Consider the following 18,737-nt stretch of genomic DNA (forward strand, 5'->3'; position numbering starts at 1 on the left):
TGGGATTAAAGAAAAACAAGGAAGGGCGGCATACACATCTAAATAATAATAATAATAATAATAATAATAATAATAATAATAATAATAATAATAATAATAATCCCGGAAAAGTGGTTGAAAATGAGCAAGCAAAACTACTGTGGGACTTCCGACTTCAGACTGACTGAATTCTGAAACATAACACACCAGACATTGTGATCATGGAGAAAAAGAAAGTATGGATCATCGACATCGCAATCCCAGGAGACAGCAGAATTGAGGAGAAGCAGCTAGAGAAATACGAAGATCTAAAAATCGAGCTGCAATGACTCTGGCATAACCCCGTGAAAGTGGTCCCAGTGGTACTTGGCACGCTGGGCGCCGTGCCAAACGATCTCAGCGGACATTTGAAAACCATCGGAATTGACAAAATCTCCATCTGTCAATTGCAAAAGGCCGCTTTACTGGGATCAGCAAACATAATTCGCCGCTACATCACGCAGTCCTAGGTGCTTGGGAAGAGCCCGACTGGTGATGAAATACGAAATCCAGCATAGTGATCTCGTTTGCTGTGTTGTACTGATAATAAGTATAATAAATATAATAAATATAATAAATATAATAAATATAATAAATATAATAAATATAATAATAATAATATAGTAAAATATTAATAGTAATAATAATAATAATAATAATAATAATAATAGATGATGGTGATGATGTCAGTATACCTGAGTAACTTGACACGAATTAAAAATGTAAATGCAAGCACCAGGCTACTTACCGCCATTACCAGTGCGATGCATGCGCAGCTTCAGGTCACCGGTGTGCATGCACATGCGCCCCAGAGAGATTTTGCTTCTGTGCATGTGCAGGAAGAAAAATCTCACAAGGGGATACATGTGTGTGTGTGAGAGAGATTTTGCAAAAAAATTTTTTGCTTCTGCGCATGAGCAGAAGCAAAAAAATTGCTGAAATCTCATGCGCGCCTACATCCCCTCACGAGATTTTGCTTCCTGGGCCTGCACAGAAACAAAATTTCACTGGGATGTGTGCGCGCCCTCTGGAGCTGCATTTTCGCTACCGGTGCGCAGCATAATGCGTACCAGGTAGCAACCCAGGACTGGCAAGCACTCTAAAGGAAGATATGGCAAGACCATGCCTGTGGATCATTGTCTGTAGAAAAGGAACCTGCAGTATTTGGTTTCAGATCTAGCTGGTCTTCATTTAGTTCAGGGGTGACAAACTCAGGGCCCACAGACCACCTCTGATGCACAGGGTGGTTAGATCTGCCCCATGGGCCTGACCTAGAAACAGCGAAGGACCAGCCTGTGGTGCCTCTGCCAGGAAAAATAGAGTTCAAGAGGGCTGTGTGCATGGGGCCCTCCCAAGCTCCGTTTTTTCGGGCAGAGGGTTGCAGGAGGCCGGCATAGCTAAAAACAGAGCTCAGGAGTCCATTTTTTCACGCAGAGTGCTCAGGCCCCCATAGGCATCCTCGATACAAGTTACGTAGAACTGACCATGCCCACCCTCTGCCTCCACCAGAGATCAAACCCAACCTTGATGTGGCTCTCAATGAAATCAGGTTTGATACCCCCGATTTACTTAGTCTTCAGAGAGGGAGGGCATACAAATCTAATAAATTATTACTACTACTACTACTACTACTACTACTACTACTACTACTATTATTATTATTATTATTATTATTATTATTATTATGTCAGTACAACACAGCAAACGAGATCACTATGCTGGATTTCGTATTTCATCACCAGTTGGGCGCTTCCCAAGCACCTAGGACTGCGTGATGTAGCGGCAAATTATGTTTGCCGATCCCAGTAAAGCGGCCTTTTGCAATTGACAGATGGAGATTTTGTCAATTCTAATGGTTTTTAAATGTCCGCTGAGATCCTTTGGCACTGCACCTAGCGTGCCAAGTACCACTGGGACCACTTTCACGGGCTTATGCCAAAGTCATTGCAGCTCAATTTTTAGATCTTCGTATTTCACTAATTTCTCTAGCTGCTTCTCCTCAATTCTGCTGTCCCCTGGGATTGCGATGTCAATGATCCATACTTTCTTTTTCTCCACGATTCACAATGTCTGGTGTGTTATGCTTCAGAATTCGGTCAGTCTGAAGTCGGAAGTCCCATTATTATTATTATTATTATTATTATTATTATTATTATTATTATTATTATTATTATGTCAATACAACACAGCAAACAAGATCACTATGCTGGATTTTGTATTTCATCACCTAGGTGCTTCCCAAGCACCTAGGACTGCGTGATGTAGCGGCGAATTATGTTTGCAGATCCCAGCAAAGCGGCCTTTTGCAATTGACAGATGGAGATTTTGTCAATTCTGATGGTTTTCAAATTATTATTATTATTATTATTATTATTATGATGATGATGATGATGATGATGATGCCTCTTGGATAAAATCCTTTCTTTCCTCTATGGCTCCTTAAAGTCTTCAATATAAATTCCTTCCAACTTTTGATTTGTTTCATCAACATACTTTGTAGGTCATTAGAAATTTAAAAGGCTGGTGGATGAAATTGACCTGGATCATGAGCTTCTGCACCTAGAAAGTATTGTGAGAATAAGCATCAGAAATCTGTCTTTGTCATTTAGAAATATTAGCATTTAATTACCCCCTCCTGGATTATTTTTAGAATGCTGCAATAGATATTAAAAGAGCCATGGTGAGGCAGCGATTAGAATGCAGTACTGCAGGCGAACTCACTGCTCCCTCCAGGAGTTCGATTCTGAATGGCTCAAGGTTGACTCAGCCTTCCATTCTTCCCTGGTCGGTAAAATGAGGTCCCAGATTGTTGGAGACAGCAATTGCAATGGCATGCAATTCTCTGCCTTGGTAAGTCACAGAAATAAGGAGACTGAAGAAAGGCAAAAGGCTTCAAAGAGCATCTCTATAGTAAAATTTACTTGCTGCATCTCTGCACTGAGGCCAACTCCATTAATGGACCCCTCAAACAGCTTCCCTGGATTTTAGGAATTATTCACTCTTTTTATTTATTTATTTATCTATCTATCTATCTATCTATCTATCTATCTATCTATCTATCTATCTATCTATCTATCTATCTATCTATCTATCTATTTATTTATTTTGTCCAATACACAATAATGAAGGTTATAGAGGATATAGTAGAGAAGATATAGGAGATATAGGAGAAACTATAGGACAGGGGATGGAAGGCACTCTAGTGCTGTTATGTACGCCCCTTACTGACCTCTTAGGAATCTGGAGAGGTCAACTGTGGATAGTCTAAGGGGAAAATGTTGGGGGTTAGGGGATGATACTACAGCATCCGGTAATGAGTTCCACGCTTTGACAACCCGATTACTAAAGTCGTATTTTTTACAGTCAAGTTTGGAGCGGTTAATATTAAGCTTGAATCTGCTGTGTGCTCTTCTGTTGTTGTGGTTGAAGCTGAAGTACTAAGACACGTTACTCACCATGTGTCCTTTTAGTCACTCTCAATCGTAAAAATATCCAGGGGAGATACATTTCCAGGACTTCATATTAGGGTTATCAAAGTGCATGAGGCTAAATGTATCACCCCTGGATATTTTTATGATTGACAGTAAGGGGGATATTTTTGTGACTAAAAGGACACGGGGTGAGTAACATGCCTTGGTGATGGCGAATCTATGGTACGGCAGCTGGGAGCAGTGAAATAGCAGTGACTCCGATGCCCGGCCGCATCTGTGTTCTGTGGGTGGCAGGGCAGCGAGCCTCGTCTCCCAGGTGGAGGGAGCAGCCGAGAGCATTTTTGCTAAAGCCTGCCTGGTCACGGCTGCCCTTCTTTACTACGCCCCTGCCTTCCTTCCCAGGTGCAGCCTCACCCAGGCCTCCTGCCTGGGTTGTGTCAAGAGTGGCCAACACCTGACTCCAGAGGCAAATTGGCAGCCGTCCCTTCCCTTTTGTCCTCCGCATCTCTTTTATGAATCGAGCTTTTGAAGGAGCCGGTTCTAAATTTAAACCCGAGTTCAAAGCGAGGCCTCTGGGCAGGCAAGAGCTGGAGCAAGCTCCAACCCAAGCACCTGGGCTGAGCCGCTGCTTGATGTGTCAGCTGCTGCTTGATGTGTCAGGCGTTTGGCGGGGCTCTTCTTCACAGGAATAGGGGAAGCATCGGGAGGCTGGTGAAGAATGGTTTAAGGAGGAAATGCCTGGTGGGTGCCAGGGATTAGGCGAAGGCATTGGGAGGATAGATACCGTGGCTAATTTACATCATAAAGCAAGTCTGTGTCAATTTGTAAACAACAATACAAGAAGAAAAATACCAGCTCTAGGCAAGTGTGATGCTTTGCACTCGTAATGAGTTCAACGCAACATAACTAGGAATACTCCTAATGAGTTCAATGCAATATAACTAGGAATACTCCTAATGAGTTCAACGCAATATAACTAGGAATACTCCTAATGAGTTCAATGCAATATAACTAGGAATACTCCTAATGAGTTCAATGCAATATAACTAGGAATACTACTAATGAGTTCAATGCAATATAACTAGGAATACTACTAATGAGTTCAATGCAATATAACTAGGAATACTCCTAATGAGTTCAATGCAATATAACTAGGAAAACTCCTAATGAGTTCAATGCAATATAACTAGGAAAAGCCCTAACAAGTTCAACGCAACATAACTAGGAATACCTCTAATGAGTTCAATGCAATATAACTAGGAATACTCCTAATGGGTTCAACGCAATATAACTAGGAATACTCCTAATGGGTTCAACGCAATATAACTAGGAATACTCCTAATGGGTTCAATGCAATATAACTAGGAATACTCCTAATGGGTTCAATGCAATATAACTAGGAATACTACTAATGAGTTCAATGCAATATAACTAGGAATACTACTAATGAGTTCAATGCAATATAACTAGGAAAACTCCTAATTGGTTCAACGCAATATAACTAGGAATACTCCTAATGGGTTCAACGCAATATAACTAGGAATACTCCTAATGAGTTCAATGCAATATAACTAGGAATACTACTAATGGGTTTAACATAACATAACTAGGAATACTCCTAATGAGTTCAACGCAATATAACTAGGAATACTCCTAATGAGTTCAATGCAATATAACTAGGAATACTCCTAATGAGTTCAATGCAATATAACTAGGAATACTACTAATGGGTTTAACATAACATAACTAGGAATACTCCTAATGGGTTCAACGCAATATAACTAGGAATACTCCTAATGAGTTCAATGCAATATAACTAGGAATACTCCTAATGAGTTCAATGCAATATAACTAGGAATACTACTAATGGGTTTAACATAACATAACTAGGACTACTCCTATTGAGTTCAACGCAATATAACTAGGAATACTCCTAATGAGTTCAACGCAATATAACTAGGAATACTCCTAATGGGTTCAACGCAATATAACTAGGAATACTACTAATGAGTTCAATGCAATATAACTAGGAATACTCCTAATGAGTTCAATGCAATATAACTAGGAAAACTCCTAATGAGTTCAATGCAATATAACTAGGAAAAGCCCTAACAAGTTCAACGCAACATAACTAGGAATACCTCTAATGAGTTCAATGCAATATAACTAGGAATACTCCTAATGAGTTCAACGCAATATAACTAGGAATACTCCTAATGAGTTCAATGCAATATAACTAGGAATACTCCTAATGAGTTCAATGCAATATAACTAGGAATACTACTAATGAGTTCAATGCAATATAACTAGGAATACTACTAATGAGTTCAATGCAATATAACTAGGAATACTCCTAATGAGTTCAATGCAATATAACTAGGAAAACTCCTAATGAGTTCAATGCAATATAACTAGGAAAAGCCCTAACAAGTTCAACGCAACATAACTAGGAATACCTCTAATGAGTTCAATGCAATATAACTAGGAATACTCCTAATGGGTTCAACGCAATATAACTAGGAATACTCCTAATGGGTTCAACGCAATATAACTAGGAATACTCCTAATGGGTTCAATGCAATATAACTAGGAATACTCCTAATGGGTTCAATGCAATATAACTAGGAATACTACTAATGAGTTCAATGCAATATAACTAGGAATACTACTAATGAGTTCAATGCAATATAACTAGGAAAACTCCTAATTGGTTCAACGCAATATAACTAGGAATACTCCTAATGGGTTCAACGCAATATAACTAGGAATACTCCTAATGAGTTCAATGCAATATAACTAGGAATACTACTAATGGGTTTAACATAACATAACTAGGAATACTCCTAATGAGTTCAACGCAATATAACTAGGAATACTCCTAATGAGTTCAATGCAATATAACTAGGAATACTCCTAATGAGTTCAATGCAATATAACTAGGAATACTACTAATGGGTTTAACATAACATAACTAGGAATACTCCTAATGGGTTCAACGCAATATAACTAGGAATACTCCTAATGAGTTCAATGCAATATAACTAGGAATACTCCTAATGAGTTCAATGCAATATAACTAGGAATACTACTAATGGGTTTAACATAACATAACTAGGACTACTCCTATTGAGTTCAACGCAATATAACTAGGAATACTCCTAATGAGTTCAACGCAATATAACTAGGAATACTCCTAATGGGTTCAACGCAATATAACTAGGAATACTCCTAATGAGTTCAATGCAATATAACTAGGAATACTACTAATGAGTTCAATGCAATATAACTAGGAATACTCCTAATGAGTTCAATGCAATATAACTAGGAAAACTCCTAATCGGTTCAACGCAATATAACTAGGAATACTCCTAATGGGTTCAACGCAATATAACTAGGAATACTCCTAATGAGTTCAATGCAATATAACTAGGAATACTACTAATGGGTTTAACATAACATAACTAGGAATACTAATGAGTTCAACGCAATATAACTAGGAATACTCCTAATGAGTTCAATGCAATATAACTACAAATACTACTAATGGGTTCAACGCAATATAACTAGGAATACTCCTAATGAGTTCAACGTAATATAACTAGGAATGCTAATGAGTTCAACGCAATATAACTAGGAATACTCCTAATGAGTTCAATGCAATATAACTAGGAATACTCATAATGAGTTCAATGCAATATAACTAGGAATACTACTAATGGGTTCAACGCAACATAACTAGGAATACTCCTAATGAGTTCAACATAACATAACTAGGAATACTAATGAGTTCAACGCAACATAACTAGGAATACATGTTTTTCAACCCGATGTTCTTCAGACGTGTTGAACTGCAGCACATTAACTCTCAACCTGCCCAACAGTTGTGTCTGTGTGATTTTTACGAAATGTTGAGGTCCAACGTATCTGGAGGCATCAGCTTACAGAAAGCGGTAGACAAGGGCATATTTAGGCTATGGAGTAATTTAGGAGTAATTGTTTTTTTCCCAAGGGAATCCTGGGATTAGTGCATTAGTGAGGCAGGGAGATCCAGAAGTTCTTTAGGGAAGCAAGCTGTAATAACTCACCTATATGGTGAAGATAAATAGTTTTTGAGTAGATTTTCAGAGACCACCCATGGCTTTAATTCAGTTTGAATTATTAGCTGTTACATATGCACGTATGCTTAATTTGGTGAAAGAATGACAACCCAGCTTTCTTCAACCTTCCAAATGAGGATTATTTCAGTTTTGGATTTAGATATGAGGATGATGTAAATTGGAGTGAAGTCCTCATTTTTTTAAAAAATTAAGGAATTATGGTGGGATTAGGAGACATTGACCCAGCGGTGAAATTTACTTACCTTCCTTACCAGTTCGAAAGCACACAATTTGCACTCTTTTTAACCCTCTATGCATGTACAGAAGGCTTTGCATATGCGCAGAGGGTTAAAAAAGAAAATGGCAGCGGGTAGGTGGAGCCTCGCACTGCCATCGCTGCCGGTTCACTGAACCACTGGTTGCCACCGCTACCAATTTGCCTAAACCGGACCGAACTGGTAGCATTTCACCCCTGCATTAGAAAAACTATGGATTGCGCGGAAACAGATATGCTGACAATGAAATTAAACGACCGAGAAGACTCGGAATATTATAATTTTGGAATATATTTTATGAATGGTTAGAGATAAGAAAAACAAAACAAAACCAGAGTATATTAATGAAATAACTATAAAAGTAAAGAAACTAATTATGTCCAAAGAATAATTTTCTAAAAAATGATACTTAATAGAACAAATAATAAAATAAACAAATAATACAAATTAGATTTGTATTAATTGAATTATTTTGGAAATGATAACAGAAAGGCCGAAAAAAGGTAAACAACATTAGGTATAATATAAATAACCAAAGTAGTAATCATTATTTGTTTGTTTGTTTGTTTGTTTGTTTATTAGATTTGTATGCCACCCCTCTCCTTAGACTCGAGGCAGCTCACAACAAAATAAAACAATTTATGACAAATCTAACAATTTAAAAACATTTTAAAAACCCATTATTAAAACAGACATACACACAAGCATACCATACATAAATTGTATAGGCCCAAGGGAGATGTCTCAATTCCCCCATGCCTGACAGCAGAGGTGGGTTTTAAGGAGTTTACGAAAGGCAAGGAGGGTGGGGGCAGTTCTAATCTCCGGGGGGAGCTGGTTCCAGAGAGTCGGGGCCGCCACAGAGAAGGCTCTTCCCCAGGGACCCTGGGAATATGTCAATAGGAATAGCCGTAAGAAAACCCTATGGGGTAAAGTGTAAATTATTGATATATTAATTAATGATGTGGTGTTTTAATGATTTCTATGTGTTTTTTGTTATTGTGATGTTTTTGTCTTTTGTTTCTTTTGTATAGTTTGTTTTTAAAATATATAACTTAATAAAAAATTTTTTTTAAAAAAAGCATTTCACCCCTGCATTGACCCCTGCAGATCTTACACCTAAATGCCCAGGAGTCAACATCACCTTGAACACAAGTACTTCTTATGTAAAGGCTTCTTGGCTTGAAGCGCTAGCAAACTTTCTACTCTTCACTGTGTCTTTCTCCTAGGCTTCCGGGAAAGTGCCTTTGTCTTCTCCTTGCTAGCAGCTGGTGTGACCCATGCAGTGGCAACTGCCTGCAGTCTGGGGGAACTACAAAGCTGTGGCTGTGCCAGACAAGGCACGGAGACCCAGAAACTGAAACTCAGCCAGCTGCAATCTCTGAGCCGGGGCAAGAGCCTGCCCCCTATGCAATCCTCACTGTGGGGGCAGCCTAGCCCGCAGGACACCTGGGAATGGGGTGGCTGCAGTGCAGATTTTGCATATGCCCAGAGATTTGCCCGTCATTTTTTGGACCCACGAAGAAAACCCCGTGATGCCCATGCTCGGATGCAGCTACACAGTCATCGTGTGGGCAGAAAGGTAAGATGTGAATCTTGGGCAGGGTTTTGGAGGATGGAAGTGTTGACAGTAATATGTGGCCTAATGGGTAATCATAGAGACAAATCTTATTATTATTATTATTTATTAGATTTGTATGCCGCCCCTCTCCGTAGACTCCGGGCGGTTCACAACAATAACAAAGACAATGTAAGAACAAATCTAATAATTTAAAAAACACTAAAACCCCCATTATTAAAAGCAAGCATACACACAAACATACCATGTATAAACTGTATAGGCCCGGGGGAGATGTGTCAGTTCCCCTATGCCTGACGGCAGAGATGGGTCTTAAGAACTTTATGAAAGGCAAGGAGGGTGGGGGCAGTTCTGATCTCCGGGGGGAGCTGGTTCCAGAGGGTCGGGGCTGCCACAGGGAAGGCTCTTCTCCTGGGTCCCACCAAACGACATTGTTTAGTCGACGGGACCCGTAGAAGCCCAACTCTGTGGGATCTAACTGGTCGCTGGGATTCGTGCGGCAGAAGGCGGTCCCGGAGATATTCTGGTCCGATGCCATGAAGGGCTTTATAGGTCATAACCAACACTTTGAATTGTGACTGGAAACTGATCGGCAACCAATGCAGTCTGCGGAGTGTTGGTATGACATGGGCATATTTGGGAAAGCCCATGTTTACTACGTCACAAATCATAATATCAAACTGAAACGACAAATTGTAAACATCGATTGACACGAATTTTAAATTACAAAGAAACTGAATGAACAAACCCTTAAACTACTGATACGTGTTGGCACTAACAATTACATCAAAAACATATAGATAAAAACTTTAGGGAAATCTACACCACCTATGTACTTAAAACAAAGGCCGCAAAGCATGAAAGCCCCAGCTCTAACGCTGGCCCTATACACTCTTCTTACTACTCCTCTTCTGTTCCAATTTCCTATCCCCCTTCCCTTTATATCTCTTTCCCTTCTTCCCCAACCCCCTCCCTTTTCTTTTTTCTCCTTCCCCATCTACTTATACTATATAAGAAAATTATAAATATTAGAATGTACATTATATATATTCCCTTTGCCTTTCTGTACCCTGTTTTTAATGTATATATTTAATAAAAACATTTAAAATATAGGTCATAACCAACACTTTGAATTGTGACCGGAAATTGATCGGCAACCAATGCAGACTGCAGAGTGTTGGTGTAACATGGGCATACATGGCTACAATTCTGACATAGTTGCATTACTGGGTGTTCATAACAGTTAATCTATTACTGGTGTATGGTACAGTATTTAATATTCTCAGAATTTTTTAATGTTTATTGCTAATGTGCAGTTATCATGGCTGTGGAGATGAGTTTGAGAACATAAGGTTGGTAATATTAAATGTGGCTCAACTAAATTCAGACTCTTTTCCCAAACCATGTTTTGAGACACCATAGTGTTCAAGAGAAATACATTCCAACAACCTACTCTCAGAAGGAAGATGCCTGCTGTGTTTCTGCATGATTTACCATTCTAATTATGCTTGCTTCCGTTGAGGAATTCTACTATATTTCTACATTAAATGTAGAGATTTAGCACAATTATTTATGTTATTTATTCCCGATACAGGGAACCATTAGGGTTTTCTTCTTTTGCATGAACCTCTGATGGAGCTTGCTTCTATTAATCAGGCAGTATGATTGGAGTAGCTGAGCCAACAGAATTACAATTGTTTGGCTCCTGTAAATGAAACTTTCTCATACGAGAGAGTAAACTGTGCTTACATCCATGTAACCCTCTGGATAATAAGACATTTGGGAGCAAGTTTATAGACTTGCTTAAGATGTTGTCTACATACCCTGTTTCTCCGACAATAAGACAGCATCTTATATTATATTATATCTCTGGGACCGTCTTCTGCCGCACAAATCCCAGCGACTGGTTAGGTCCCACAGAGTTGGCCTTCTCCGGGTCCCGTCAACTAAACAATGCCATTTGGCGGGACCCAGGGGAAGAGCCTTCTCTGTGGTGACCCCGACCCTCTGGAACCAAGTTCCCCCAGATATTAGAATTGCCCCCACCCTCCTTGCCTTTCATAAGCTCCTTAAAACCCACCTCTGTCATCAGGCATGGGGGAACTGAGATATTCCCTTCCCCCTAGGCTTACGAAATTTATGCATGGTATGTTTGCATGTATGTATGATTGGTTTCTTAAATTGGGGTTTTTAAACTACTTTTACTATTAGATTTGTTTATATAGTTTTTTACTGTTGTTAGCCGCCCCGAGTCTACAGAGAGGGGCAGCATACAAATCTAATTAATTAATTAATTAATTAATTAATTAATTAATTAATTAATTTTGCTCCCAAAGATGTGCTACATCTTATTTTCAGGGGATGTCTTATTTTTTTTCATTGAAGAAAAATTCACATTTATTGCTGAACAAAAAAAAATGAACATTTAATATATACTATAGAGTAGTTGTCATCACAAACCAACATAACCCAACAAACTGTGAATCCTATCAACAATTTCTTACTATTACTGTACCATTACATGTATTTCCATGTACAACAATTATACTTTCTTCAAATATATGTTATATATGTTCTGTTCGGGAATGCTGCAAAACGAAATGTCTCCTACGTCTTACTTTCAGGGGATGCCTTATATTAGGCAATTCTATGAAACCTCTTCTATGTCTTACTTTCGGGGGTGACTAATTTTCAGGAAAACAGGGTACAGTATATCATCATCCAAAATTGAGGCATTGTGCATTGTTGCGGAAGTAAAAACACCATCTGCGCATGCGCGCCCTTTTTTTCATGGCCGCACATGCGTAGATGGTGGAGTTTGCATGGGCGGCGGGGAAGACCCAGGGAAGGTTCCTTCGGCCGCCCAGCAGCTGATCTGCTCGGCAGCGCAGCAGCAGCGAGCAGACAAAGATCGGGGTTTCCCCGCCGCCCACGCAAAGGGGAAACCCCAATTTGGCTCCTCGCTGCGCTGCCGAGCAGATCAGCTGCTGGGCGGCCGAAGGAACCTTCCCTGGGTCTTCCTCGCTGATGCCCCCGCTTGCCCGCCCGCCCGCCGCCCGCCCGCCGCCCGCCAGCAAGAGGGGGAGAGATAGAGAAAGAGAGAGAAGGAAAGAAAGAGATGAGAGAGGGAGGAAGAAAGTGTGAGAGAGGAAGAAGCAAGATAGAGAAAGAGAGAGAGAAAGAAAGATGAGAAAGGAAGGAAGAGAGTGACGTCATCGGGTGGGGAAAATCGCGATATAGCGTTTCGCAAAGAACGAGATCGCGAAAATCGAGGGATCACTGTATTAATGTCAGGAAATTTTCTTAAATGTAGTCAATTAATTCCTCTCAATTATTTAAATAGATCTACTAAGTCAAGTTTTAACTCAGCTGTCTTATCTTAATACTAAACAGGACACTGTTCGGCATTACATTGTTACACTGCTACATTTCAGATTATACTTTTACAGATCTTTAAATTGATGTGGCTTCTTGGAAACATAGTTATTCTCTGCTATTTAAAAGAAGATACAATACCACTGGACCTCTTCAGATCAAGCATTTATTTTAAAAATGCTTCTTCATTTTGTTGCCTAAAACAATAATAAAGCAATCTTTAAAAATAAGTCTAACAATTTCAACATTCTACAGATATTTATAGTTATTGACATACCTCCTTGCATCCAATTCAGCAGGAAAAAAAAATCTGTGTATCTCTCCCAGCAATTTGCTTCCTTGCAGCTAGTTTCATTATCAGTGGCCTCAAATCAGCTGAGGGTCGGGAAACTGATAATGAGTGGCTTGGCTTAACAGGCTCTTTCTATTTGCTGCAAGGAGATAAATTGCTGGGAGCAGAGGCCAAAGAATGGGGGTGGCTGAGTGGGGCTACATTTGGTGCATAAGATGCCCCCAGGTTTTCACTCTCTTTTGGGGGGTAAAAAAGTGCATCTTATACTCTGAAAAATATGGTAGTCCTTGGAGTCATGTTGTAGAGGAAATGCTATGTCTCCATGATCAATTGCTTTGGATAGACCCGTCCTCCATTAAATTATCCAACACCTTTACAAGTCACCAAGTAAGTGATCATTATCATGTCTTCTGGTAAAGAATTACCTCGGGTTCGTTATTCACTATGTGAAGGAGTGCTTTCTGCAATCTGTTTTAAATTTTCTCATCCACCTTGTAGAATGGCATTTGTAGTATTTTGAGACATGGTGAAAAACTTTTCATTATGCCATGAATGTTTTTATTCATCTATTACAGTGGCTCCCAACTTGGGGGTCGGGACCCCTTTGGGGGTCAAATGACCGTTTCACAGGGGTCGCCTAAAACCATGGGAAAAGACAAATCTCCCATGGTGTTAGGAACTAAAGCGTCTATTCTGGTACCTTGGAACATATTTTTACACTCCGACCGATCAGGTGTTTACAGTGGGGGTGTCCCTCTGACCTTCCTGCCAATCAGCTTAAAGCTCTGTTGGCGAGAATTGGCGCCAGACTTATGGTTGGGGGTCACCACACCATGAGGAACTGTATTAAGGGGTCGCAGCATTAGAAAGGTTGAGAACCGTTGATCTATTAGATCCCTCTCCCCAAGCCCCCAAGCTAAGAGTTTTGAAGACTAGGTTTTGTCATCATAAGGAAGATGTTTGAATTTGGGTCCTCCTCTTAACATATTTGCCCCACAGTTCTGTTAAACATTTTTCCCCCAATGTGTCAACAAAAAATCTCACTCCAGATGTGCATCATCATCATTATTACTATTACTATTACTGTTACTGTTACTATTACTATTACTAATTTGGACTTCTATGCCACCCTTCTCAAACGACTATAAATATATATTTATATAGGGTTATGATAGGGTTAGCATCTACGGAGTCTACGGAGAGGGGTGGCATACAAATCCAATAAATTATTATTATTATTATTATTATTATTATTATTATTATTATTATTATTCTGTCTCTTTCCTAATTGAAATCTGTCTTTACTATATTGAGTAGTCAACCTTTTCACTGAGCTACTCTTTACAATCCCAAAATCATTTTCTTGGTTGGTTAAAGATGGCTCAAAGCCCATCAGCATAGATGTGAAATTAGAGGGCTTTGTTTCAAGATGTATCACTTAACACTCAAATTGAATTCCATTTGCTGTTTGGCTGACCATTCGCCCAGCTTGAAGAGATCCCTCTGGAGCTCATCACAATCCCGCCTAGTTTTTACCTCCTAGAATATTTCAGCGTCATCCATAAACTCAGCCAGCTCATTACTTATTTCTCAAGATTATGAATATCCTTGTGGGATTCCACTTCTTTCCTCTTAGAAAATTACCCATTTAATCCTATTTGGGGGATTTTTTTTAAAAAAAGTTCATTTTTAAAGGACATATCCTCTTATCCACTGATGTTAAGTTTACTTTGACAGTTTTGAAAAGGAAACCTCTTAAAGATTTTTCTTTAAAAAAAAAAAATCCTGGTATATTGTGTGGACAGAGTCAGCTGTAGTTGGTACTCTCAAAACCGCTAAGGTTTGAGAGGCAGGTGGCAAACATGTCTACATGAAAGCTATATATTGCAAGTACAGGTAGCCCTCAACTTACAACAGTTTGTTTAGTGACTGTTCAAAGTTACAACAGCACTGAAAAAAGTGACTTGTGACCGTTTTTCACACTTATGACTGTTTGGACCATGATCAAAATTTGTCTGCTTGGCAACCAGTTCATATTTGTGTCATGTGATCACCTTTTGCAACCTTCTGACAAGCAAAGTCAATTGAGAAGCCAGATTCACTTAACAAACGGGTTACTACGGTAACTTAACAACTGCAATGATTCACTTAACAATTGTGGCAAGAAAGGTCATAAAATGGAACAAGACTTACTTAAGAAACATCTTACTTAGCAACATAAATTTTGGTCCCAATTGTGATTGTAATTTGAAGACCACCTATATTCTCTAACAGCTACCAGATCAGACATTAAGCAGTCATGTGCATTGCACCTGAATAGGTTATGGTATATATTCACAAACAAACTGTTCTGTCGGGCTCTCTGGTAGAATCCTCCCAGAAATTCACAGGTACAAATTTCAGACACACACACGTTTGAAAATTCAAAACAATATTCTTTATAAGGAAAATTCACTTAACCTAAGCCCTCTTTTGGTATAGCAAAGAGCACTGGTCTCCAAACAAACTGGTAATTTGTACAAGTCCCTTATCAGTTCTGTGATACTTAGCTTGCAGCTGTGAGGCAATTCACAGTCCTTCTTCTTTCACAAAGTGACACACACTTTGCTCTGGTTTACTTTCAAAGCGGGGGAAAATCAGCACACAAAAAGTCAAAGTCAGTAAAGCAGTCACGAAACACAAAGATCAGATAATCCTCCACAATGGCCAAATCCACAGGCTGCTCTTTATAGCAGCCTCACTAATTACCAGTACCACAGCCCCCCCCCCCAATCACAGGTGGCCTCATTTTCTTTGATAGTAATCTCTCAGTTGTTGTTGCCTATGCATCGCTCTCCTCATGCGTGGCTGTATCATTAACTCTTGTTCTGAATCCAAGGAGGAGCTAGATAATTGATCTCCTTCTGAGCTGTCTGCCACACTCTCCTCCTCCCTGTCACTCATGTCTTCTTGGACAGAGGAGCCTTCATCAGAAGATTCCACCAGGGGGGGCAAAACAGGCCTGCGGCATGTGGATGTCTCCCCCACATCCACAGAGCAGGGCCAGAGCTAACCACAACACAAACCAAGACTTTTAGGTGCCAAAATGCACTCAAAAATTGGATTCAGTTTCTCTGCAGATGGACTTATCCATGAATATATTGTATGCACTACTACCAATCATATATATTCAAAAAAATAAACGGAACATTTAAACGACACAATATAACTCCAAGTAAATCAAACTTCTGTGAAATCAAATTGTCCACTTAGGAAGCAACACTGATTGACAATCAATTTCACATGATGTCAGCACCTTCCAACTTATTTGGCTGATGCTTTCTTAGCTCTCTTATATAAGTGCATGGCTAAATTATGGATTGGCATGATTTAAAAAAAAAGAAATATATGCTGGCTTTGGATTCTCATCGATACTGTATTTTTCGGATTATAAGACGCACCTTAGGTTTGGGGGGGGCAAATTGGGGGGGGAATCTACCTACCATGTATTCATCTGGCTAGTATCCTTAGTCTGGTCAGCTTCAGCACATCATTTTATCGCCTGGTTGGGCTGAGAAAAAAACCTTTGTTGGTGGAAATAGCAATGAAAACAATCTTGCAAAGACTTAAGGTTGGGAAAAAACTTCGCAGTAGCAATGAAAAAATCCTGCAAGCTGGGAAGATTGTTAGCACCTAGTTAGGCTGAAAAAACCCTTTTCGGAGGGAATAGCAATGAAAACAAGCCTGCAAAGACTTAGGGCTGGAAAAAAAAACTTTGGAGTAGCAATGAAAACAAGCCTGCAAGAAGGGAAGATCATTAGCACCTCCTTAGGGCTGAAAAAACATTTTGGGAGAGAATAGTAATAAAAACAAGGCTACAAAATCTTATGGCTGGGGGAAAATAATTCTGAGTAGTAATGAAAAATCCTGCAAGCAGGGAAGATTGTTAGCACCTCTTTAGGACTGGAGGGGAGGGAAAGCTTCGAAAAAGCTACATTCGGAGTATAAGACTCACTCAAACTCTTTTTTGGGGGGCAGGGAAGGTGCATCTTATATTCCCCAAAATATGGTACATTTTCAGCTCCTTGGTGGGATCAAAAGAAACAGGGGATTTCCACCTTTTCCTGCAGCTAACCTTCCCTTCTGATCTCTCTTGACAGGTGGTGTCAGAGCTGAGCAAGCGCAGATGTAAATGTCACGGCCCTTCTGGGAGCTGCCAGTTTCGGACATGTTGGTTAGCAGCCCCTGATTTCCGCCACGTGGGCTCCATCTTACGGGATCGGATGGACCACGCCGCACTCTCGCGGCTGGACAACAGAAACTCGGGAGCCTTCTGGCCACGACTCCACAGCTCCCACCTGGCCAAGCACCTCATCTTCTACGAATCCTCCCCTGATTTCTGCGAGCCGGATCCGAGCCTGGGTTCCTCCGGCACCCACGGCCGCCCTTGCGTCAAGAGCAGCCCACAGCCAGATGGCTGTGGCAGCCTGTGCTGTGGGCGCGGCCACAACATGCTGCAAGAGGTGCGCGCTCAGCGTTGCCAGTGCCGTTTCCATTGGTGCTGCCATGTCCAGTGCGAGGAGTGTCCTTCCACAGAGTGGGTTAGTGTCTGCAAATGAATAAGGGAAGGCCCTAACCCCTCCCACCGTTCTCCAGCCAGCCATGTGACAAGTGCCTGCTTGCAATATCAGCCATAGTGATCAAAAGGCGAGTTTGGGGCTGCTGACCTGCTTTCAGTGGATCCCTTGCTCATACCTGATCCTTCCAAGGGAAGACTTGCTTCCAATAGAGCAGCAAAGAAGAATTCCTCAAAGAGATTCTCTTTTTTCTTCTTCTCTTGACCGCCAGCTTGGTCCTATCTCAGTTTATTGCAAACTGCCCTGTATGATTTAACGAGTGGAGGATAGACTTGATCCTGTCCTGCACTGCAGGAAGAAACTAAAAGAACCCAAGTGGCAAAAACTCAGTTCTCCTATATAAGGATTTGGAACATTAAAGTTTTAGTTGGAGGGTGTTTGCTGTTTGCAGCTACCATTAGTAGGAGAAATAGAGGGTCATTTGGGGGCAAAAATTAGCAGCAGATTTGCAAAAGTTGCAGCTCTTGCTAATAGCACAGCCCACTGGCAAGATTGAAACTGGGGTGTTGTATTGCAAGATTAATTTATTATTTTCCTCTTTTACTAATCTATATTTGTAAAACTGTTTGTTATAGTTAATGGAGGGAAAGACGGTCTCTAGTTTTATCTACATCTTTTTCTTTTGTCAATCTGCATATGTTATGTGCTTCCCCTCAGTAAATATGAGTTCCCCATCCCTTCTGTTTGATTAAAGATTTCAGAGTCAATTGGCCAAAACAGATTTTTTTTTTACTACCTTTCTCACTTACACAAGTATTCGTTTCTTGGTTAAAATAAAATGGTTTTAATGATTTTCACACCAAACACTACTCGTACATAAAGTATAGCACATTTGAGCATTGTAATTATAGAAATCAATTCTGAGGTTTAAATCCACAATAACATCAATGCAATTAGTAAAAATACAGTTTGGTTTTAGGAAATTGCTCCAGTTAGAATTCAAAAGATAGAGAAGATTTTTATTTTGTGGGGCTCCCAAGATCTGCCCACATTTCAACAACACTGTGAGCTGCATTGGTTGCCAATTGGTCTCCGGGCACAATTCAAAGTGCTG

At 40.1% G+C, this 18,737-nt stretch overlaps 1 protein-coding gene across 1 annotated transcript in view; it reads left to right on the forward strand.

The window, feature by feature from the left end:
- The window catches only part of WNT10B (Wnt family member 10B), a 40,048-nt gene extending 21,648 nt beyond the window's left edge, over window positions 1–18,400 (forward strand). Inside the window, exons 4-5 of the mRNA XM_070736019.1 lie at window positions 9,051–9,403; window positions 17,207–18,400. Of these exons, the coding sequence (XP_070592120.1) occupies window positions 9,051–9,403; window positions 17,207–17,665 (812 nt within the window). The 3' untranslated portion in view covers window positions 17,666–18,400. The remainder of the gene's footprint in view (window positions 1–9,050; window positions 9,404–17,206) is intronic.
- The last annotated feature ends 337 nt before the right edge of the window (window positions 18,401–18,737 follow it).

The sequence above is a fragment of the Erythrolamprus reginae genome, chromosome 2 (genome assembly GCF_031021105.1).
Source record: "Erythrolamprus reginae isolate rEryReg1 chromosome 2, rEryReg1.hap1, whole genome shotgun sequence".
Classification (NCBI taxonomy): Eukaryota; Metazoa; Chordata; class Lepidosauria; order Squamata; family Dipsadidae; genus Erythrolamprus; species Erythrolamprus reginae.